The sequence below is a fragment of the Saccopteryx bilineata genome, chromosome 7 (genome assembly GCF_036850765.1).
Source record: "Saccopteryx bilineata isolate mSacBil1 chromosome 7, mSacBil1_pri_phased_curated, whole genome shotgun sequence".
NCBI lineage: Eukaryota > Metazoa > Chordata > Mammalia > Chiroptera > Emballonuridae > Saccopteryx > Saccopteryx bilineata.
In genome coordinates, this window is record NC_089496.1 from 110,344,287 (window position 1) to 110,368,318 (window position 24,032).

Below are 24,032 nucleotides of genomic sequence, written 5' to 3' on the forward strand. Positions count from 1 at the left end.
TCTTCTCCATAGAACAATAGCAAATGCATTCTGGGTCCTTAACAAAAAATCTTCAAATGGAATCTTTTTTTTTTTTTTTTTTTTTTTTTTTTGGTTAAGGAGTTTTTGTCAACAAACGAGGACAATAAAGGCATTAATTAGCCTTTAGCCGGGCAGTCAGACCCCGCCTCTCCCTGTGTATGTGGAGGTGTAGGCAGTGTTTTCCAGCCACTGGTTGGGGTCTGTGATCTTCATAAAACAGCAGGATGGTTAACTCTTATGCGGACTGGCTCGAAATTTCTGCCAGACCGGCACCAGACTGCACACCAGCTGTTGAAAAACACTGTTATAAGAGGATCTTTGCCTATTCCATTTTCTTAAGTAATTTTAAGATCCAGAGAAGTCATTGGAAACCTGAATTTTCTTATTCTTACTGATTTATGATCATCACATTTCAGAATCCTCTAAGGGTTCCTTTTACTCACACAGAAAAGTAGCCATCTAGCCCTGTTGTGAAAATACCATTAATTAATGAATTTGTAGCTTCCAGATGTGGTCATGGTATGCAAGTCTGAGTCTGTGGTGAAAAGGTTTGCAGACCACGAATAGGCGTCTCACGCTCGCCTGATGTGCTTAGAGTGGGGAGGACCATTCTGGGCCCCGCTCTGCCCCTGTTCCTTGGAGCCTGGGGCTTCAGCCCAAGTCGGGCTGCAGGAGCATGGGGAGGGGTGTGTGCTGTGACGGTGAGCCTCTTGGGGAGCCTGGCCAGCTCCTCGGGTCCGGCTCCCCGTTTGAGCAGGCCAGTCCCTTTGTCCCTGTGCCCAGCGTCATTTGTTCTGTCCAGCCAGCTCCTCTCATTTGTCATGTCCCCCTAAAGTGTGGGTCACAGCAGGTCCCACTGCCGCAGGTGAGGCCCGACCAGCCCTGAGCCCCAAGGGTCCCCACACCCCACTTTGGTCTGGGCAGCCTGGGAGCATGTTGCTTATGGCAACACCGTCACTGTCTGTTGGGAAGCAGTGCCACGCGGCACCTCCTGGGCCCCTGAGAAGCCAGCCCATTCTGATGATTTCCTCCAAGGAGTCTCCCCGGACCCTCATGGGCAGCCGTGCCTCCCGCCCGCCCCCCTGTGCCTGTGAACTCGGTCCTGCAGGCACTCTTTGTCATTACGCTCTGATTGGCGACAGCACTGTCTCCGGCTCAGGCCCCTCTGACTCTCCTCTGACTTAGTTCCTCGCCCGTGGCGAGTCCTCACTGAATATTGAGTCTGATGGACTCCCGTACTTGATGTCATTGGTCTGTTGAGCCCAGGTTCAAGGGTTTACCTATCAAATGAGCTCACCTCCTCTTTGGCGTGTCCCCCCAGCTTGCCGAGACCTCTGCGCTCTTCCCTTGCGTGGGGTACATCCTACGCTTGCACACGCACTGGCTGAGCCCCCGCCCTGTGCCAGGCGGTGTGCCCGAGGCTAAGGATATAGACATGCGCCCCGTCTGGAAGGAGCTGGGTCTCCTATCGGGTCCTTGTTTTTAAGCCTTGGAAGTGGGGTCCATGTGCCTTCTTCACTCTTGATTACACTGCTGAGTGGCACAGGACCGAGGCCAGCATCCCGGGTACCCAGGAAGACGGGTCAATCACCGGGCTCATAGCTGACTCTCAGGTGTGGAAAGGCATGATCAGCAAGCCAGCAGGTCCGTGCCGCCCAGAACGGGCTGGGTTTCCCTTCTGTGGGAGTCTAGACCCAGCTCTGCCTCCCTCTTGTCCTTCCCTCTGCTGCGGCCTCTGCACAGACGTCTGCCCATGTGTCCGGGCCCCATGACAGCCGGATGACAGCTACTGTCCCCAAAGTGTGGCCCCACATGTGTGCTCTGCATGCATTCAGCCCCGAGGGTGGGCAGCGGGCGGCCCTGGACGTGCCCGGCCCCGGTGGCACGACTCACCCCTTGCTTCTGCCTCAGTGGTCGGAGGACGTGTGCGCGGCGCACCTCACGCAGCGGGACGGGTACCAGGCGACGACACAGGGGCAGCTGAAGGAGCAGCTCTACCAGGAGAGCATCCACTACTTCGACAAAGGCAAGGTAAGGGCGCGGCCGGCCCGTCCTCTCGCCAGCTCTTCCCGCGGCAAGTACTCGCGCACAGGGAATTGGACACCTGTCACAGGTCGCGTGTTGGAGGGCTCGAAGCGTGATTCTAAGTAGAAGGCTTTTTTTAGAAAGATAAACCGTCCTTGTAGAGATGCCCGTCTGGCAGGAAGCCAGGACCCAAAACACAAGTATCTTTCCAGTCCTCTCAGAAAACCGCCGACTCGGAGCAGTGACAGCACTTGCAGCTAGGGCAGCCCTTTGACGTTGCATAGTTTTTTTAATGTCACTGAAAAATTAGTCGTGTGTTGGCATCTCGATGAATTGGCTCAAACAAAGCGATCCGTTCTGTTGACTTCTGTTCGAAGGAAGCCAGCCGCCCTTGTGTCCGCCAGAGACACGTCTCCGCGCGGAGACGGGCTGGCGAGAGCCGGATGCAGTCCATTTGTGCAGAGGGGCTGTGAGAGCCGGACGCAGTCCCTGTCTGTGCAGAGGGGCTGCGAGAGCCGGACGCAGTCCCTGTCTGTGCAGAGGGGCTGTGAGAGCCGGATGCAGTCCCTGTCTGTGCAGAGGGGCTGTGAGAGCCGGATGCAGTCCCTGTCTGTGCAGAGGGGCTGCGAGAGCCGGATGCAGTCCCTGTCTGTGCAGAGGGGCTGCGAGAGCCGGATGCAGTCCCCGTCTGTGCAGAGGGGCTGCGAGAGCCTGACGCAGTTCCCGTCTGTGCAGAGGGGCTGCGAGAGCCTGACACAGTCCCCGTCTGTGCAGAGGGCCTGCGAGAGCCTGACACAGTCCCCGTCTGTGCAGAGGGGCTGCAAGAGCCAGACGGCAGTGTCTGTCTGTGCAGAGGGCTGCGAGAGCCGGACAGTCCCCGTCTGTGCAGAGGGGCTGCGAGAGCCGGACGCCGGTCCCCGTCTGTGCAGAGGGCTGCGAGAGCCGGACACAGTCCCCGTCTGTGCAGAGGGGCTGCGAGAGCCGGACACAGTCCCCGTCTGTGCAGAGGGGCTGCGAGAGCCTGACACAGTCCCCGTCTGTGCAGAGGGGCTGCGAGAGCCGGACACAGTCCCCGTCTGTGCAGAGGGGCTGCGAGAGCTGGACGCCGGTCCCCGTCTGTGCAGAGGGGCTGCGAGAGCCTGACACAGTCCCCGTCTGTGCAGAGGGGCTGCGAGAGCTGGACGCCGGTCCCCGTCTGTGCAGAGGGGCTGCGAGAGCCTGACACAGTCCCCGTCTGTGCAGAGGGGCTGCGAGAGCTGGACGCCGGTCCCCGTCTGTGCAGAGGGGCTGCGAGAGCCTGACACAGTCCCCGTCTGTGCAGAGGGGCTGCGAGAGCCGGACGGCGGTCCCCGTCTGTGCAGAGGGGCTGCGAGAGCCTGACGGCGGTCCCCGTCTGTGCAGAGGGGCTGCGAGAGCCGGACGGCAGTGTCTGTCTGTGCAGAGGGCTGCGAGAGCCGGACAGTCCCCGTCTGTGCAGAGGGGCTGCGAGAGCCGGACACAGTCCCCGTCTGTGCAGAGGGGCTGCGAGAGCCGGACACAGTCCCCGTCTGTGCAGAGGGCTGCGAGAGCCGGACACAGTCCCTGTCTGTGCAGAGGGCTGCGAGAGCCGGACGCCGGTCCCCGTCTGTGCAGAGGGGCTGCGAGAGCCTGACGGTGGTCCCCGTCTGTGCAGAGGGGCTGCGAGAGCCGGACGCCGGTCCCCGTCTGTGCAGAGGGGCTGCGAGAGCCTGACGCCGGTCCCCGTCTGTGCAGAGGGCTGCGAGAGCCGGACGCCGGTCCCCGTCTGTGCAGAGGGGCTGCGAGAGCCGGACACAGTCCCCGTCTGTGCAGAGGGGCTGCGAGAGCCGGACACAGTCCCTGTCTGTGCAGAGGGGCTGCGAGAGCCGGACACAGTCCCTGTCTGTGCAGAGGGGCTGCTTCCGCTCCAGATGTTTCTGTAACCCTGCCACCAGAGCGCCTTCGGAGCTCCTTCTGTGGCTTCGTCAGGATTTATCTTCGTTTCTTGCTTTTTTCTGTTTGTGTTTTGTTTTGTTTTTTCATTTTGAGAATTGTGACCAGAGAGTCCCACGAAGGTCCCTGACTGAATCTCCTGGGGACTGCTGTCAGAAATGAGCACAGTCTGGGTGGCTTCAAACGACAGAAGTGACTCTCTCAGTTCTGCGGACGGAAGCCTGCACTGTTCGTGCCCACAGGGTCGTGCTGTCCCCCCGGAGCGTGACGGGGAGAAGCCGCCCCTTAGTGTCCCACATAGCTGGCTGTCCGTGGCCTTCCACGGCAAGCAGACCCCTGGCTCCGTTTGTCATAGGGTCCTCCTTGTGTGTGTGTCTCCCTGTCAGAACTCCCCTCTTCTAAGGACACCAGTTGTTGAATTTAGGACCCCATTAAACCCAGAGTGACCTCATGTTAACTTGACTCCATCCAAAGACCCTATTTCTAAATAAGATGACATTCATAGATACCATGGGTAAGGACTTCAACATACCTTTTCTGGGGGGGGGGGGGAGGTTAGACACAATTCTACCCCAGACAGCACCTGTATCAGTAAAGGATGATGGGAGCCCCTTTTTGTGGCTGTTGACAGTAGCCAAACCTTACTGAAAAGATAATGTCTGTTTCATTCATCCCCTACCGTCCTTGACACAGGACGACAGAGAGGTAGAGCAGCGTGGACGTGGAGGCCACCTGGATAAAGATGAGACTTGTCCTAGCCCTGGCCGGTTGGCTCAGCGGTAGAGCGTCGGCCTAGCGTGTGGAGGACCCGGGTTTGATTCCCGGCCAGGGCACACAGGAGAAGCGCCCATTTGCTTCTCCACCTCTCCGCCGCGCCTTCCTCTCTATCTCTCTCTTCCCCTCCCGCAGCCAAGGCTCCATTGGAGCAAAGATGGCCCTGGCGCTGGGGATGGCTCTGTGGCCTCTGCCTCAGGCGCTAGAGTGGCTCTGGTCGCAACATGGTGACGCCCAGGATGGGCAGAGCATCGCCCCCTGGTGGGCAGAGCGTCGCCCCATGGTGGGCGTGCCGGTCGGGCGCATGTGGGAGTCTGTCTGACTGTCTCTCCCTGTTTCCAGCTTCAGAAAAATGCAAAAAAAAAAAAAAATGAGACATGTCCTGTGGGCAGCAGAATACATCTCTCCATAAAAATGGGATGCTCTCGCCTGACCTGTGGTGGCGCAGTGGATAAAGTGTCGACCTGGAAATGCTGAGGTTGCTGGTTCGAAACACTGGGCTTGCCTGGTCAAGGCACATACGGGAGTTGATGCTTCCAGCTCCTCCCCACCTTCTCTCTCTCTGTCTCTCCTCTCTCTCTCTCTGTCTCCCTCTCCTCTCTAAAAAAAAAAAAAAATGGGACGCTCTCGTGATGGATGCCCATCACTGAAACCCCATTTCTCAGCAAAGTGCCAAAGGAATAGAGCCAGTCCAGCCATTCCTTGTCCTTTGGGACCTAGAGGAAGGGAACAGGTGCCCGGGAGTGGGCAGAGCCGGAGGTGGCAAGGCTGGGAAGCCCGAGGGGCAGCACTCCTCATGGCTGAAGCAATGTGGGATTCTGCTGATGGCCATCCTGGGCTCTCCTTGTGGCCAGGCCTCCCCTGTCCGCATCTGGGCGGAAGGCCTGCTGCTCCTATGATGACTTCACTTCCTGGGGGGTCCCCAGTTTGAGGAGCACCGCCCACTGAGCTTCCCAGGGGCCCCCACATCCATCCCTGCTTCTCTTCCCCCTGGGCCACCCCTCTGGGCTCGAACAAAGAGGCCATGGTGTCAGCTTGAATCGCCCCAAGGATGCCCAGATTCGGGAGACTCTGCCTCCTCCACCAGCAGACCCAGGCTTCTCACCTGACAGGCGGAGCCCCCAGCAGGAGGGCTCTACCCTGGGTACTTCCTGCTCTGTGACCCAGTGTCTCCCTGAGCATGCCCTCTGGTCCCGAGCTCTGGGCTTCTTGCCCGCTGTCTTCTGCGAGGAGTCCTTCCCTCCTTCTGGCTGTGTCTCCGTGCTCCAGCCACCTAGAAGCCGTCCTGCCCCTCGTCCCGGGAGGGGCCTCTCCTGGCCCTGCCTTGGAAAGGCTACCTGGATCCTGTGTTCCCTGCTCTGAGTATCTCACACTTTAACGGCCCTCTGGGTCTCCCAGGGATCTTGTTAAGAGCAGATTCTGATTCCGTGGGTCTCTCTGGTGGGACCCCAGTTCCCACATTTCTAAGCCGCTCTCAGGAATGATGATGTAACTGGTGCAGGGACCGCCTCTGGGTCTCCAGGCCCTGCTGTGGCTGAAGCCACCTGCAGGCAGGGCAAGCTGTGTCCATGTGTCTCTGCCCCTCTGAGGGGGCCCTGGGTGACACGCAGACTGGGCACTCGGTCATTTCTTTAAAAAGTTGGGTTTTTTTTTTAAGGCTGTTTTAGGTTCACAGAAAATGGAGAGAAAGGTTCAGAGAGTTCCGTGTCCCCTGTCCCATGTTCACCATTGTCATTTTGACGCATGTTTCACTGAATTAAGCACATTCCAGCCAGTGCCTGAGCAGGCCACCGTCCCACGGGCACTCCGGCACATTCCTTAGAGTGGGTCTGTTTGTCTCCTTAGTACGGCCCCGCCTCCTGCCCGCGCTCTGGGCCCCTGAGAGGTCCGCAGTGCGTGTCCCCCGTCCCCGGTGTCCCCCCTGGGGCAGACCCCGCACGTCACTCCTTCAGTGGGGGTTAAGGAGCGTGAATCGTCTGTGGGAAGCTCTCACGTTCACTACGCAGGGCAGAGGGTGGACACACACATGCTCGCAAGGACAGGGAGGCTTTTCCTGCCTCACTCCTGCACGTCAGTGAGAAATTACAGTCTGCATTCAGGACGACTGCAGCGGTCCACGGGGTGAGCGGGCAGGGGCAGGGCCTTCCAGTGCTGGGGACAGCCTCTGAACTGAACCGCTGACACGGTTCCATGCCCGCCATGTTCCGAGGGTCATTCTCCAGCGCAGGAGGATGTAAGTCACACAACTTGGGCTCGATGTGACGCTTGTTTGACTTTCGGGGGAAAGAGTAGCAGGTCTGCTTTCAAACCCTGTCTTCGGGACCAGGGGGCTTAACCCCACTGTTGACCTTGAAGGCCAACACCTGGTGAGGATCATGAAATTCTAATCTCGACACTAATGGGCAAGAGGATGACTCGGGGATGGCTCCGTCGGTACAGGCTGTCACCTCACGTAATTCAGGAACTCTTCATCACAGCCTCACTGTGTGGGGTCCTGACACTTGCCAGAGCTGGTTCTCGCCGGTTTTCATGTAGACAGCTACCTGGGGAAATGGGGGCTCGCAGAATCCGGGCCGCTCTGTCTTGTGAAGCCATAAGCGGACCGCTCCAGCGGCCAGCGGCCAGTGGCCAGCGGCTGTGCCCCAGCTGCAGGGACACCCTGGGTTCTGGCAAAAGGCTGGGGTTGGACACTGGTGAAAGTACCCCTCCCCGGTGCTCCAAAAGCAGCAACACCAAAATTTTATTATTATTATTATTATTATTATTATTATTTTAATTGGATGACTGTAGAGAGAAAGGAAGGGAATGATGGGGGAGAGAGAGAGACAGAAACATTGATTTGTTGTTCCACTGATTTATGCATTGACTGGTTGATTCCTGTATGTGCCCTGAGCGGGGATCGAACCTGCAACCTTGGTGTACGGGGACGATGCTCTAAGCGGCTGGATGTTCTGTGTCTTTACATTGGACACGTGAGCTTTGGAATCATCTTGTTATCTGTCTCATGTTTCTTCCCCACGAAAATCTTTCTTTTATTTATTTTTCCTTTTTCCCCATTTTAAAAAGTTTTGGGTGCCTTTCAACCTGTCTTGTCCCCTGGTCTTTTTTATCTTTTTCTTCCTCTCCATGAAACGTCATTTCCGTCTGGGTCCTTTTCCTTTCTTTTCCGCTGCTTCCTTCCAGGGCCAGTAATGACACCCGGCCCTACTCCTCTGCGAGGTGACCGCCCCTATGAACATCCCTGCTCAGCCCCCACAAGCCTTCTGTCAGGCTCGTGACAACAGGCACGTCTCCCTCCCTGAAGAGGCGCCAAACTGTCTGTCTTCTTCTGTTTGGTGGAGGACTTGTAATTTCCAATAAAGCCTTTAATCCAAGCACTTCGCTGACAAGTGCCGGGCTTTGCTGTGGAAGGTCAGTTGAGAATAGACCAGCCTGGAGGAAGACGCCATGCCAAGGAGGGCACCAGCAGTCACCAGCTGGGAGCCAGCCCCGAGACCGGCCACCCGGCGGCGACCACGGGGGGCAGGGGCGGGCGCTGGATGGACAGACAGCCGTGTGACGTGTGGCACCGTGCCCGTTTTCCACCAGAGCTCTGTTTCTGTCCTCTCCCAAAATAGCCTCGCCTTGTCAGGGTTCGCTCTCTGCCTCGCGCTCGAGTCGGAGAAGGATGCATCTTGCGCGTCCTCCCGTGAGCCAAAAATAGGGGCTAGAGAGCAAGTTTCTGTTTTCGTTGACACGACTGGATTTCTTTCCTAACTATTGGGGGCAGGGCAGTGAAACGTCCTCAGATCCTATGAGTTTCATCCTTGAAAACCCTGGTCGTTTGTTAGTGAGACGTGCATGCAGGTGTAAGCACAGTGATGCCCTCTTTAGCTCGGCGTTTCCGGAATGTCTGAGCGTCCTCAGACTCTCCAGAAGCAAGTCCATTAACCAGGACGTGGCCCGACTGTCCATTATGACCCGTTCCTGGAAAGAAAGAATTGTTTGCTATCGAAACATGAGAAAATCGATTTTTCAGAGTTGGTTAACATCGCTGCTGCCCGCAGGCCGCAGGATCCAAAGAGCTTTATCACTCACAGGCCTGTAGTGTAGCCGGTGCCGTCCTGCACCCGTGACTTAGAGGGAGGAGAGGGCACGGGCCTGGCTCAGGGCCCGCAAGGCAAGCTCCAGGGCCACCCACGGTCAGAGAAACAGCCCAGAGCTCCCCCGGTCAGTCCCCCTGGGGGGTGCCGGGTCCTCTTCTGACAGGCCTGCGCGGGCCTCCTCCTTCTGAGGAGAAAGGGAGGACTTCACCTGCGGAGAAGGTGACATTAAACTGCTTCTTGATGAATGAGATCAATTTTGCCAGGCAAGGGCTCGGTGGAGCAGGGGTTCCAAAGAGGAGACCCAGCCCCAGAAAGACGAGGGCTCCTGAAGATGGCCCACTTTGCCGAGCAGCAGAGAAGTCTGTCTGGTGGGGAGCTCGCCGCCGGCCTGCAGCCCTGAGTCACTGTCAGCCTTTTTTCATGATGCGTGCCCTTTCCCCGGACTCCAGCCCCCATCCCAGCGGGACTGGGGGGAGGCTCTCTCACAGCACCCTCACACTGCACCAACTCTGGGCCGTGTATACTCCACTGTGTGCCCTTGGGCAAATAACTCATGGATTCAGTGTCCAACTTTCTCATCTGCAAAATGAGTATTATAAAGGTACCCACCTGGCAAAGGGCCGGGACTTACACAAGAGAACACAGGTGTCGTGTTGCTGGGCAGAAACTAAGCTTGAAATCACTCACCCTAACAATTAGCGCCTCCATTGGTGGCAATGGTGGATTGGAGAAGTGGGTGAGTGAGGGCACAGTATGTGGAACGGTATGACCCTTTCCTGATTCTTGGCTGAAAGCCTTCTGTTCTGGTCAAGAAACACTGTTGAGCAGGCCCGGGCCTCTGGTCCAGAGGTTTTGATTCTGCTTGGTCTCTGCGCTCAGGGCTAATAGTCTCGGAGGAGGAGTGACAGGAAGTGTTCCGATATCACGACCTTACCAAAAGATTCGACACGCGAATCCTGGGTCCTTGTGGGAAAACGAAGGAGAGTGGGGGCACCCAGGAAGGCTTCCTGGAAGAGGTGTTTTCTCTGCATTTTCTAAGTTCTTCTCAACTAAACCAAATTTATTTTTTCCCAAGAACAAGAAGGGAAATCCAGGCCTCCCATAGGTTTCAACAAATTATTCCACAGAAGTCAGAAGTTCATCAGCCTTTTGATAAACTTATGACCACAAGAAAGTCCCTCTTTGTACCATGACGGTGGGCTTTCCTTCCTCACGTTGGCAGCACACGTAAAGCGAACTTCTTACAAGCCTTTATTTTAAGGCCAACATATATCCTGGTCCTTCTGACCGCGGAAACAGAGCGTTTATTAAACGTGACAGAACGGGAAGGTAGCAAAATCAGGCTCATCGCAACCTCTCCTCACCCTGCGGTCCCTTCTCCTGGCTCCTCGCTGGCCATGCAGATGGGCTTCGATGACCGTGCAAGGCAGCAGGACCCTGGGCAGAGAGGCTGCGTGACAGATGAGCCAGGAGGTGACCAGATTACATACTAGATAACAGTCATGAGCCCCAGGCCATGACCTTCTAGTCACTGTTGGTCTTTTCCAACATTCATCTCATCGTAGTTTTGATTTAAGCAAGCTTATTTCCAAATGGTTCCGCAACAAATGGTCATGTTCCTCTGTCTTCTGCTCTGATCACACGATTCAGGTGTGGGTTTCTTTCTCTCTCGCTTTCTCCTCTTCCCCGCAGATGTGGGAGGAGGCCATCGCGCTGGGCAAGGAGCTGGCGGAGCAGTACGAGAACGAGATGTTCGATTACGAGCAGCTCAGTGAACTGCTGGTAGGTCCTTCTTCCTTCCTGGGGAAGTGAGCCCCCACGGTCTGCCTTGCTCTTCTGTAGTTCCCTGTCCCTCTTCACGCTGGGGCTTCTCCTGTGGCCTTGGACGCCACCCTGCGTTTTCTCGGGAGGATGAGTCTTGATTTGCCCGTGGTTGGTTCTGGCCCATGCGCACCCCTTTCTCTTCCCCTGTGAGCTTTGGGGACCAAACTCCAGCACTTCCCTGAAGGGTTTATATGTGAGCCACGGCCGGCCCTGCACGCACGAGAGTCCCGATAGCCCGAGAGGCCCCTGGGACCCCATCTCCCGGAGGGCTGGGCGGGTGGCAGCGCTGTCCGCCTCCTGACACAGAGGCTGTCCTCTGCTTCCTGCCTTCTCGCCACGTCCCTGACTTCATGACGTTGAGATGTTTATAGTACTATTTGAGAGCAGAATTCTGCCCTTTTAAGTTCTTTATTTACTGTATCCCAGTATCTGATCAACACCATTTTAAAAAAAAATACTATAGACCAGCCATTTAATCAGAAGAAAAACTTTTTCTGGGGCCCTCTTTGGTTTTTGAGAACACCTATAAATCCCAGGGGGTTCCTGAATTTGGCTTCTTTTTGGTCAGATTTCCCTGTGGCGTGCCCGAGGGTCCCCGCCGCGTGGCGAGGTTTAATTCAGAGGCAGGCTTCTGTGCCCCGACATGCCCCACGACCGCCCAGTGCCGCAGCCTGAGGCGCCCACTGCAAGAATCCGAAAGAACAGATTCCCTGAACGCACGGCTGAATCCTGAAATGCGTTTTCTCCTTTTCAGAAAAAACAAGCTCAGTTCTACGAAAACATCGTCAAAGTGATCCGACCCAAGCCCGACTACTTTGCGGTCGGTTACTACGGACAAGCCTTCCCCACCTTCCTGCGGGTGAGCTTTCCTCCGTCTCCCCTACCCCCTCAGGCTCCCTGGGCCGAGCGCCCCGCCCCGTTCTGAGGAAGGAGGTGGACTGACTCCGGGGGCTCACGTCCGACTCTTCGTGTCCTAAGTGGCTCCGCGCAGGGCGTAGGGTGCCGGTGGGGGGTGGGGGCTGATAATATTTTATCTGATTGCCTATAAGCTTTCCATCTGATTTTTTTTTGTCTAAATAGACCTCTTCAGAGATTTATGAGTATACTTTAAACCTGTGGTGAAATATATGTGATGTGTAACATACCCATTTAGCTATTTTTAAGTGTGCAGTTCAGTGGCCTTACGTACATTCATCTTGTACAGCCACCACCACCGTCCACCTCCCAATCTCTTTCATCTTCCCACACAGAACTCTGTTCCCAGTAGAAAAATAACCTCCCCTTCTCCCCACCCCCTCCCTCCCTGGACCACCCTCTCATCTCCGTCCCTGTGAATTTGCCTATTCTGGGACCTCATGTGAGTGGGATCCTACAGAGTGTCCTGTTTTGTCTGGCTTATTTCTCTTAGTGTAACAGCCTCAGGCCCAGCCATGTTGCAGCGGGCGACAGAACTTCATCCTTTCTATGGCTGCATAACATCCCATTCTGCCAATAGACCCCCTTCTGTTTATCCAGCGCTAGTCCTCTGACGGACGTGTGGGCCGTTTTGGCAATTAGGAGTAGCACTGGGATGAACACATGCATTTGTAATTGCGTGAGAAGCTGGAAATGGATTTCCAGGGTTGGGAACCCCGAATCTCACTCTGTCCCCGGGGCCAGGCATGTGCTGTTGGATGCGTGATTCAAGAAATACCGTGGTCAGGAACCAACCAAACGCCCATGAGGCCAGAGAAGACATTGTGTGAATAAATGCTGCCTGGCCTCCTAGGAGAACTGTTGCTCAAAAATTTAAACTTGGATGCCATTGAGGCATGATATCCTGTCATTTCGTAGGGCATTTTTTTAACGACATTTGGTTTTCTCTTCTCCTGGGAGACGGTGCATGACCCCTCTGGCTTTTGGGAGGCGGGAGCCATGTGTCTGAAGCACAGCTGTCCAGGACCGTTCGAGCCAGCAGAGACGGTTTATTGAAAATAAAGGTAATGTCAAAGTCCTCCCTAATTTTGGTCTTCTAACCAAACGTCCTCTATGTATTTTTTTCTTTGGAAGGGAAGACTTTCTCCAGAATCTGGGATTCTGATCAGCCCCCATCTTAGATGGACGCCACCTTTAACTGTGCCGTGAAGGCTATGGTGTCAAGGGCAGACTGACCCATGGTGACAGCCCTCGTCCCAGGGTTGCGTTTTCTCAGCCCCCTTGTTTCTGACTCCGCAGGGGTCCCTGGTAGTCTGTGCCATCCCTACATGCTGTCGTCAGCAGGAAGGACGTAGTGGGGGAGGACCTGTCATTGTTAAGAGGGACAACGTCAACAGGTGACCCTCGCAGGGCTGACCTGTCAATCAGGGGCCTGGTGGTTTGGCTAGGGCGTCTGGCCCTGTTGCTGTCACTGTGGGTCAGTCTGCCCTTGACACCACAGCCTTCACGGCACAGTTAAAGGTGGCATCCATCTAAGATGGGGGCTGATCAGAATCCCAGATTCTGGAGAAAGTCTTCCCTTCCAAAGAAAAAAATAAACAGGACATTTGGTTAGAAGACCAAAATTAGGGAGGATTTTGACATTACCTTTATTTTCAATAAACAAGTCGAAGGACCCCATCACGAGCTTGGAGTTGCGGTCACCTGATGTTGCTCAGGCTTTAATTAATGTGTGTGCCTGAGAGAGAGAGAGAAAGGCAGACCCTAAATCACAGCTGACCCATGCTGTGCTGAAAGTTACCGTGGCTGTGGCCTTCCATGGACAGTGCTGTGACTTCAGGCCACTAACTGTGGCTCTGTCCTGGTGTCCCCACATGCCAGTGGGGGAGAGGAGGCATTGTGTCCGAGTCAACTGGTGCCAGGGATGTTCTGGGAGGGTCCCCTGGTGCGTGCTCCAGGGACCACACTGGGTCACCCCCCCACACACATACACACACACCCACACACCATCAAAAGGACAAATTGCAAAGGACAAATGGCAATCATGTTCTGGGGCCATAGCAATATGTTTCTTCCTCTTCACAGCTCACCTGTCAGCGGTCAGTCTGACAAGGACATTCGCAGGTACAGAGAGCGTGCAAGGTGTTTGGCTGCTGACCGCAGGGCTGGCTGGCTGCCCCTGGGAACTGTCTAGCTGTCCCTTTGGCTTTGGTTTCCTCTACAAATCGATTCACTTATTTGGGGTTTTTTTTGCAATCCTATTAATAGTTATGTTCCTCACAAGGAAGGCATGCTTTTGACTAGATGTGCATTCCCCCTGTTTTCACCGTTTGAAGGGACCCCTTCAGGGGGCACAGTAATTGACACTTCTAGGAGGTGTCATCAGCGTGTTTGCCTGTAACTCACGACTGTTTTTCTATGAAAAAGCCTTTTACACGCATTTCTACTATGAAGTCTTTCTTCTGGTGCAGAGCGTCATAAATTCATGCTCGTTTTATCGCACCTGCTGTACGTTAAATCTTCCTGAATTTCTGAAAGGTTTGGCTCTATACATAGCCTTCCGAGATGCCCACATTGTATATTTATATGTCTGATTAAGACTACATATCACTTTGGTTTCTGCTTGACATTATTATTTTTTTTTTAGAAAGAACATTTTTCTTCTATAATGGGTACTTTAAGACGTACCTAACGCACAAAGTGAATAAAATATTCAATTCTTAAATTGTTCCTTCTTTAATGATTTACAGGAACTCGGAACAGGTTGACTCTCGGGAAGGAGATAAATTGAATACCAGAAGATCTCTCTTTATCTTCTGAAAACCCGCTCATTAGACAGAAGTGTAATTTGACTTGTAGCTGAGTCTCCAGGAGCTCAATGTACAAGTTACTCCGTGCGATGCCGATCTCTCTGTCCTCTGTCTCTCTCCTCCCCCTCTGGCATCTGTCTGTCCAGGGTCACGGCAGGTAACAGGGCTGCAGCTGACTTGTAACCAGCCAATCAGGAGCCTTTTGCCCAGTGACCCCAAATTAGAACAACAGATACGCCCACATACCTCATCCCCTAAGGAAAGGCATCAGCCCCCCCCCCCAACCTCCCATTTCCCGGGTCCCGTGGCTCTCGCTCCGAGTCTTTTCCCTGTTGTCACTTTCCTCAGGGGTCACACAGCCCTGAAAGGGGGCTGGGTAGGTGAGGGGAGGCAGGAGGCTTCAGGAGCCAGCGGTGGCTTCACGCTGCCGACCGGCTGCCATCTCTTTGTCACTCAGTTGCCACTCAGGACACACTTGTCGAGTTTTGACACCTTAGAATCAGAACTGTACTTACAGATATATCTACAGAGTCTCCGTGTCTCACCGGGACAGAAATAGCCTCAGCAAGACACCCGATGTAAGGAAGGGTGCTGACCTCCTTAGCACCCACGCCCAAGGTCACCCAGCTCAGACATCCGTAACAGCCCCCAGAGGGGCTCCCCAACTTGGAATTTATGGAGGTGACCACAGTGTCATTTGAGATGGACAAAGCCAGCCTTTAGAAGGAGAGTTGTCCGGTCTGCCTTGTTGGGGCGGTGGGTAGCAGCTATGACTCTGAGAGGAGGGGATTCTTGCCAGCCACCTCCACGCTGTCACCGCCAGGGGCGGCCCAGAGCTCCCGTCCTCCGTGTTGGCCTCGCCCCCTTTCCCTCTGGTTCTGCGGAAGCGGAGACCCTGCCAACATCTACTCGGAACACCGGGATGTCTTGCACAGGCTCGGGGGGGCCCCCTGTCACCTGATGCTCTCTTAAATGCCCTTGGGCAGGATGAAAACAAATTAGGTCCTACCAGGAAATAAAAATGTATGTGCATTTATCTATATACAGGGTGAGGCAAAAGCGGGTATACAGTGGTTCGTACAGAAAAGAATACAATCATTAGCGATACAAGAATAAGCTCTGTTTTGCACACTCACAACTGCAAGCCCTCTCTTGCCCCAGCCCATGTATATATAACACCTGGTTCCATGGAGCCCCCCTTTCTCACTGTGTCACGCCCGCTGGAGGGTGGGTTGCGGTCACACACTTGGCTTTTAATTAACAATCTGTAGACTGGCTGTTCCTGTTAAGAGCGCAGCACGCCCCCACGTTCGGTCCCGTCCATGGGCGCTGACCGCATGGCCTCGCTGAGTGCAGCTCATGGTCCCGTGTCCGTGGTGAGTGGGACTGGCGTGTTGGCCCATCGTCCCCCCGTCCAGTGACTTTTTCTCTCAGCTGGACAACGGCCGTTCCTCCAGGTGTGAACCTGTCCCGGCCCTGCCCGGCGGTGGTATTTAACGCATGTCACGTCATCGTTTCCAGGGGAAGGTTTTCATTTACCGGGGGAAAGAGTATGAGCGCCGGGAAGATTTCGAGGCTCGGCTGTTAACTCAGTTTCCAAATGCAGAGAAAATGAAGACCACGTCCCCACCCGGCGACGAGATTAAAAACTCCCCCGGTCAGTGTATCCTTTAAGACAACGAGGTAGCACGGAGGAAGTGGCCGCAACCCCGCGGGCGGGGCCGGGAGTCCTCAGGGCTGCGCTTGCTGCTTGATGTCTGCCCCCTGCCCCCCCGCCCCCCGCCTGTGATCCTTGACCCCCCACCTCCAGATATTCAGTGCTTCACGGTGAAGCCCAAGCTGGATTTGCCCCCGAAGTTTCACAGGCCCGTCTCCGAGCAGATCGTAAGGTACTCAGCCCATTTCTCTTGCCCAAACGGAGGTGGCAGAAGGCTGTGGACAGATGCCTCCTCCTGACCGGTCGACCTTGGGAGGGATGGCTTTTAGCCAGTGCTTAGCTTTCCTCAGACACAGCTTTCTGTTCCCTTAGATTGAAGGAAAAGGGAAACGGATTATTTTCAGCCTCGAGAGGGAAGGAGGCGCACACCGTGAAGGAGGCGCACGTGACCCTTGAACAATACCTGGGTTAGCGGCACCGCCCCTTCGTCCCACACAGTCGAACATTATGTTTAACTTTGGGCTCTTCCAAATGGACTTGTCCCTCGGCATCTGGGGGGGGGGGGTGTTGAATCCAGGATCCCCTCCCACCCCCCCTTTATGAAATGGCCTAGAGACCAGTGCATACAGTCGGCCCTCCAAACCCACGGACTCCCAGCCATGGCTAGAACCCAGTTCCAGGTAGTCACCGAGAAGGGTCTGTGTAGAAGTGGACAGGTGCCCCTGGGCTGCTCCAGCCGCGGTGTTCCGGGGTCTGTGGTGAAGGGAGGGAAGGAGGAAGTGAATACTCCGGGCTGCAGGCGAGCGAGAGTTATTCCTCTTCAGAGGCAGGGAGACTCAGGAGAGAGGCGGGGGACCCTGGTCTGCTCACGACCCACCTGGGAGAGAGACCCTGTAGGGTCCCAGCAGTGCACAGGCCTGGCCACACCCAGCAGCTCTGAGTTCGATGCCCGGGGTGCGGCCCGGGGGTGGGGGGTGGGGTCCGCATTCTGTGAGGCAAGGAGAGGGATCCGGAAGTCGGCTCCTGGTGGAGACCTGGGTGGGGGTGAGAGAAAACCCCTCACCCCTCTAGAGCAGCGATGACCTGGCGTGGGATCATCACGAGGCGGGTTTTGAAATTCACAGGTCAGCTCTCCGAGTCTGAGTGAGACTTGTCGCCTCTCCCTTGACTTGTACCTGATTAGCAATGCTGTAGAAACATCCTGTTTTAAATGTTTCTTTAATGTGAGAGTTTTCTATTTGACCCATGCTCCGGTGAAAGGCATTAATCTGTCTGATGGGCACACGAGGCTCACGGTCCACTTGCTGCGTTGCCTCCAGCTGGGTAGGTTGGCTGTGTCCTTCGCAAGACTCAGGACCTCTTAGTTAACCTGTTGTCAGCGACAGTGACAAACAGACCAGGATTCTGTTTACTGACGAACAATGGCACGCATTTTAAGTTTTGCCACTTTTTCTTTTCTTGGAGAGCCAGGAAGCCATCTGTGAACCGTAGTTATGAGTAGATGTTTCCCTTTGAAGTGGGGCGCCCACCTGTGTTTCAGGGCACGGGGTGAGTCGTCTGCAGCCTGCATCATCGGGCACACACGTGACACCCACCCCGCCCCGTGTGAGGTAGGCGTGCTGGTCCCTTCCATCCCTGCCAGTGTGGTGGCTGCAAATCTGCCTCTGGTGACCCTGAAACTAAAGTATGCAAGACCTCTTTAAAAATAATACAGACATGATAAATTATTAAATTATTTTAATAAAGTAGTTGCTGAGTTAGTAAATTAAACCAATAAAGCAATGTTATTTTTTTGTTTGTTTATTGATTTGAGAAAGAGAGAGAGGAAAAAACATCGATTTGTTGTTTTTCTTATTCATGCACTCACTGGTTGATTCTTGTACTTGCCCTGACTGGGGATCGAACTCACAACCCTGGAGTATCCGGATGACTCCCTAACCAACTGAGCTACCCAGCCAGGGTCTAAACTAATAAATTATCAATTGCATGCTCTCTATGAGAAACACATAACTGGAGGGTGCAGCCCTTTCCTGTCTCCTCCGTGTCCCCTTCTCTGTTTTTGCCCGTTTCCCTGGCTCTCGGCATCTCTTCTCCTTGCAGGGTTTGCAGTGACCCGGGACGGGGGCAGAACTCAAGGTCACTTTTCCACCTGCCAGCATCTCCGAGTGGAAGCTGATGGGGACAGAAAGCCACAGCTGTCCCCTCGGGGTCAAGGCTAGGGATATTTTAGGGAGTGGATGACCTATTGGGAGACAGGCCTCGGGGGCAAGGCTAGGGATATTTTAGGGAGTGGATGACCTATTGGGAGACAGGACCTCAGCTCTAGGAGGAAAATCAACAGCTCTTTTGAGGTTGAGTGCTTACTGACTTCTCTGTTTCTACAGTTTTTACAGGGTGAACGAGGTTCAGCGGTTTGAGTATTCCCGGCCGATCCGCAAGGGAGAGAAAAACCCAGACAACGAATTTGCGGTAAAAAAAAAAAAAAAAAAAAAAAGAAAAGAAAACATACATATATACACACACACACACACACAAATAGAACACTCCCAGAGCTCACCTCCCCCAACAGAACAAATGGCCTGTGGAAGAATGTATCCTCGGAGGCCATTGCAGCCTAGTATGTGCTGAAATCCTCACGTAGCGCCCCTTCAAGTGTAGTGAGCGGGTGACCATGTCACAGACGACAGTGCCAAGTCCTTGTGATGTCACAGCGGGTGGCTGGTGCTGCAAAGGTGCTTCCAGTCTCCTAGCACGCCCACGACTCCCTCCTGGTGTGTCTGAGCTCATCTCCACCTGGGCCCGGGCCCTGGCGCAGGCGCTGAGCCCTTGTGGCGAGAGGACACGCTGAGGGGCCGGGGGCCTCACGTGGCTCTCTGCAGGTGACAGGCCGTCAGGAGGTGGACTGGACCTCACCTTCCTGGAGGGAGGGACCCCATGGGCACTGGGGCAGAGTTTACGCCAGGCATCACTGAGTGACAGGCGGGGAAATTCTCCATGGTGGGGCTGTCCCAGCCATCGGGGGAGGGCGAGCAGCACCCCTGAGCTCCACCCCTACATACTGGGGGCCGTGCCCCAGTTGTGACAGACAGGCAGCACTGTCGCCACACCCTGCCCATGCCTGCAGAAGCCACTGCGTTAGAGTCATGGAAATACACAGAGTCTTGTCGCCTGTTGAAAAACCTGCGTAGAACTGGTTTAATGGAGCCCTGTTTGCAAGGACATGGTAAAGCTTTAGGGCTTTTCGAAACGTGAACATTTCTGCGTCCTCCTGTCCTGGAAACCTCCTCCAAAAATCCTAGATCAACACATATTTCAGGGAGGGTGAGTCCTGGGGACCCCTGAGGAGACCAGCACAGCTGGGAACAGCTGCCCACCACCTGCAGGTGGGACATGCCGGGGGTGCAGGCCGCAGGTGAATTGGCAACTTATTGTTGACACACAAGGAAAGCTGGGGACAGTTCCAGGGGACTTGCCTCCGCCACCCCACCCCCTGGAAGCCCTGAGTTCCACCGGGTTCCCCGTTGCTCGGGCCAGGCCTGCCCATCTTCGGGCCCAGCTCTTCAGGGCTCACTCTGCCCAGCCCCGGGGTCTTGTGCGTCAGCTTAGGAGCGTGGGGTCATGAATTCTGAAGTTGTCCCCGGTTCTGACACTGGCTGTTTCCAAACTAAGCCCCTGTTTCTTGGTGAAGGGGGCATCCTGGACTGATTTGATGACTGATTTGATGGCACTGACCATAGTGGTGAGACAAACCCCGCCTCCCCCGACCTGGACAGCAGCACGGAGGGGGGGGGGGCTGTCTGAGCCGCCCCGTCTGTCTCGGTCCTTACAGCACTAATGCCCTGATGCGGCAGGGTCTCCCAGCTGCGGATTTGTCAGCTCTTCTTGAGTTTCCCGCCTCGTCCCATCTGGGAGCTCTGTGTTCCCTGTAGAGGCGGAGACACCGGGGGTCAAGCTCACCGCCACGCGGGGCAGCCCTGAGAACGACCCAGACCCCCCGCAGGCAGAGCTGCACAAGCCTCCATCCGAGGCTGTGATTTTCCTAAGTGGCCCTGGAATCCCCTAATGTCCCCGTCCGGCCCCAGCACAGAGAGGAGGCTCTCAGAAGCCGCGGGACTTAGTGTGGCTGACAGAGCCTGGGGCTCCCAGATGAGCGCAGGGGTCCTTGCAGCTGTGGGAAGCCAGGCTCAGGCAGCTGCAGGGAGCCTGGCTCACAGGCAGGGGACCAGGCCAGCTGTCCTGCCAGGGCAGGAGCTCAAGGGTGGCCGTTCGGGCATCATGTCCTCACCTCCGCACAGCAAGGGGGAAGGTCTGGGATCCCAGGGCCAGCAAGGAGGTGGAGGAGAAGCAGGGCCTGAGTCAGCAGGACAGCAGGAGCTGGCCCTCAGCCCACGGTGCAACCCAGAGGGCCCTCCTGAGGTGTGTGGGCATCCGGCGTGATCTGGGCCCGCAAGTGCCCCCGGGGCCGCCTCACAGGGACGTGGACCATTGGCCCCTGGGGACGAGGCGGCCTTGGCCAGTATCCGTGTCCCAGAGGCTTCGGCCATGTCCTTCCCCGCCCCCCCCTCCCCTGCCAGCTCAGAGGTTTGAGGATCAGTCCAAGTTCTGGAAGTGTGGACATTCCATTAGGCCCTGTGTCTGTATCGGGACCCTGGTGGACAGACTCGGCCTGCTCAGCAGGCACCCACCGCAGGGGGTTGGGGTGCCCCACAGGCGCCATGAAGGCTACCCCTGCAGTGGTATAAGGAGAAGTGTCAAGTTATAGTCGTCAGCTGGAAACAATTTTCTATGACATTGAATGCACCGGTGTTCATAACACAGACAGATGATCAAATGGCATTTTTTTTATGGGAAACAGACAAACTTTTTAATGCTTAGTAAGAAGTCTCACACCATAGATCTTAAAGTGTTAAAGTGACCATGTCTGAGGAGCAGGTGATTTTCTCCCTTCTGTTTCCGAGCTTTGCTTTATAACATAAGAATCAGTTACGTGAAAAAAACTAAAGCCTGAAACCCTGACTTGATTCTAGTCTGTGAGGTCAGTCTTCCTCAACAACTGCCCCCGAGGTCCTCTTACCACTAAGTGAGACTGCAGAGGGAACCCCCTCGTTTCCACGTGTCTGATTCTCCCCGACTCTGCGATGATATCTAGAATGTTTTGCCAACGAGCAGGGAGGTAGGCACTGATGGCCAGGCTGGCAGGGGGCCCTGCTGTGCCTGGTGTGCCCAGTGTGGCTGGCTGCCAGGCAGAGCATGGCTTGCAAGATGTTGCCTCAATGCAGACCACTGCCCTGCCCCCACTGGAGCACAGAAGGGCCATGTGTCATGGCTCCCAGAGCGTGGGCCTGGTGGAGGGTGTCCATCCCTGCTGGGGCGGAGGCCCTCCCTCTGCTGACCCCTGACATGCGGCATGTGTGTTCCCTTTGCAGAATATGTGGATCGAGAGAACCATCTTCACAACGGCCTATAAGTTACCCGGGATTTTGCGGTGGTTTGAGGTCAAATCTGTTTTCATGGTAAGCACACCCCTCCCCCGGGAGGAATTACCCTTGATCCGTCCCTCGTGCCTCTGACCCGCCCAAGTGCCTCTTCACCCCCGAGTGCCACGTGGTTGCAATGGCCAAGAGCACACTGCAGACCCCACAGCAGACAAGGCTCGGACCCCCCTATACCGTAGTGAGGTGCTGCGTGACCCTGCCCCTCTCGCTGATGAGAAAATTGGAGCTGAGATACCACTTGTTCCCACAGAATACTCCAAGCAGGTCATCCTGCGCAGTTTTCCAGATCTTTCTTCCTGATGGTTTTATTGCCATTTACATGACAAACAACTTGATTAATAGCACTTGCTCATTCCAAGTAATAAAATAGCTGAAGCTACACCTCCTTGGAACCTTTTTTTTTTTTTTTTAGCCAGAGAGAGAGACAGGAAGGGAGAGAGATGAGAAGCATCAACTCCTAGTTGCATCACCTTCGTTGTTCATTGACTGCTTTCTCATAAGTGCCTTGACTAGGGGGGTTCAGCTGAGCCAGTGACCCCCTGCTCAAGCCAGCAACCTTGGGCTTCAAGCCAGTGACCTTTGGGCTCAAGCCAGTGACCATGGGGTCCTGTCTATGAACCCACGCTCAAGCCAGTGACCTCAGGGTTTTAAACCTGGGTCCTCAGCACCCCAGGTCAGTGCTCTATACACACACTACCACTGGTTACGCCCCCTCCCTCCCTGGCACTTTTTGCAGAAATGACTACTCACACCTCATGTGCTAAAAACCACGCTCTGCCTGGGTGGGCAGCTCCCGGGCGTGAGCAGGGTCGGGCAGCAGGCCTCACTGAAACCACAGCAGCGCCAGGGCGTGGGGACATCAGTGCAGGAGATCTGGTTGGAAGGACTGCGTGTTATTAGCGTGTCTTTTGTCCCCTAGCAAGCCCCAGGGCTCTGTACCTGTCCCCCTGTGGGGCCACTTTACCTTCTGCTCTGGAAGCCCCATGCCTACCCACCCTGAGGCCCGGAGCACCCCAGCGGGCCCTGGCGTAGGGGCGGCTTAGGAGGCTGGCGGCAGAACGCCAGCCTCGCCAGCTGCCAGACGCGGCGAGGAGAAGGCCCTTCACTTCAACAGGCGCTAAGCCTCTTAACGAGCCTCTTCCCGTAAGCCCTTTGTAATCGGGGATTCTGTGCGCTGTGCACGGGCCGGGATGCCCGAGGAAGGAGCTTAGTAGCTGGAAGTGGGGCAGGGTGAGCCCGACTCTGTGAGGACATGCCTCTGCCATTGTCAGCAGAGGGCGCGGGCTTCCGTGTCATCCCACAACAGCGCGGCGGAGAGCCTCAGCCACACCCCACCCCACCCCTCCTGCGTGCCTCCCGGAACAGCCCATCGTGGGGACACTGTAGCTGACACTGCTGGTTTGACAAAAATAGGAAACTGTGCCTTCTTGAGAACAGTGGGCAGAGGTGCAAGAGACCGAGGAAGGGAGGCCGAGGAGGACATGTGGTCGGTTCGCCGAGCAGTGGCCGGTTTGCAGGACGGGGCCTGTGAAGTCCAGTCCAATGTGGTGACAGGCCCCCTCCCCGTCCTGGGGAGGTGCGAGCTCTTCCCTCACAGGTGGTCTGTGGTCTTACCTGGAGACCCTGCCAGGCCCCTCCCCGTCCTGGGGAGGTGCGAGCTCTTCCCTCACAGGTGGTCTGTGGTCTTACCTGGAGACCCTGCCAGGCCCCTCCCCGTCCTGGGGAGGTGCGAGTTCTTCCCTCACAGGTGGTCTGTGGTCTTACCTGGAGACCCTGCCAGGCCCCTCCCCGTCCTGGGGAGGTGCGAGTTCTTCCCTCACAGGTGGTCTGTGGTCTTACCTGGAGACCCTGCCAGGCCCCTCCCCGTCCTGGGGAGGTGCGAGTTCTTCCCTCACAGGTGGTCTGTGGTCTTACCTGGAGACCCTGCCAGGCCCCTCCCTATCCTGAGCAAACAGGTGCAGGGGGCTTGCAGAGTGCCCGGGCCTGCCCCCAGGACAGGGACAGATTGCTCAAAAGTTCCCTAACATCTTCACCTTCTTTAGAACAAGCAGCAAACAAGACCATGGTTAAAAGGCCTCATTTGTGAAGCAGATAGTTTGTGCTCAGGCGCCACTCAGGCTGTGTTTTCCTGGAATGACCACATGTGTGCACATGCGCATAAACATGTACATCCATGCATACATACATGCATGCACACACGTATACACATGCACACAGACACACATGCACGCACATGGCACACACACACACACCAGAACTAGTGGCCTGGCACTGTTCCTTTGGGATTGGCACATGAGGACCACACCTGTGAACACACGTGGTACTGATATGCCCAGCTGTCCTCATTTGGGTAATTGGGGATCACGCCCCAAATATCAACTGGGAAGGGAGGTGCATGGGGTCGCTCAGAAATGTGTCTCCTCTGGCGAGGTCCCATGAGCCAGAGTGTCAGCTAGGACGCAGCGCCGGACGCGGA

General features: G+C 55.6%; 1 protein-coding gene across 2 annotated transcripts in view; it reads left to right on the forward strand.

Moving 5' to 3' along the window:
• The window catches only part of DOCK1 (dedicator of cytokinesis 1), a 437,923-nt gene that overhangs the window by 389,703 nt on the left and 24,188 nt on the right, over nt 1-24,032 (forward strand). For both annotated transcript variants that reach the window (XM_066240428.1, XM_066240429.1), the window contains exons 38-44: nt 1,933-2,052; nt 10,548-10,637; nt 11,434-11,538; nt 15,926-16,067; nt 16,215-16,293; nt 18,446-18,530; nt 21,488-21,574. In XM_066240428.1, coding sequence (XP_066096525.1) covers nt 1,933-2,052; nt 10,548-10,637; nt 11,434-11,538; nt 15,926-16,067; nt 16,215-16,293; nt 18,446-18,530; nt 21,488-21,574 — 708 coding nt within the window. The remainder of the gene's footprint in view (nt 1-1,932; nt 2,053-10,547; nt 10,638-11,433; nt 11,539-15,925; nt 16,068-16,214; nt 16,294-18,445; nt 18,531-21,487; nt 21,575-24,032) is intronic.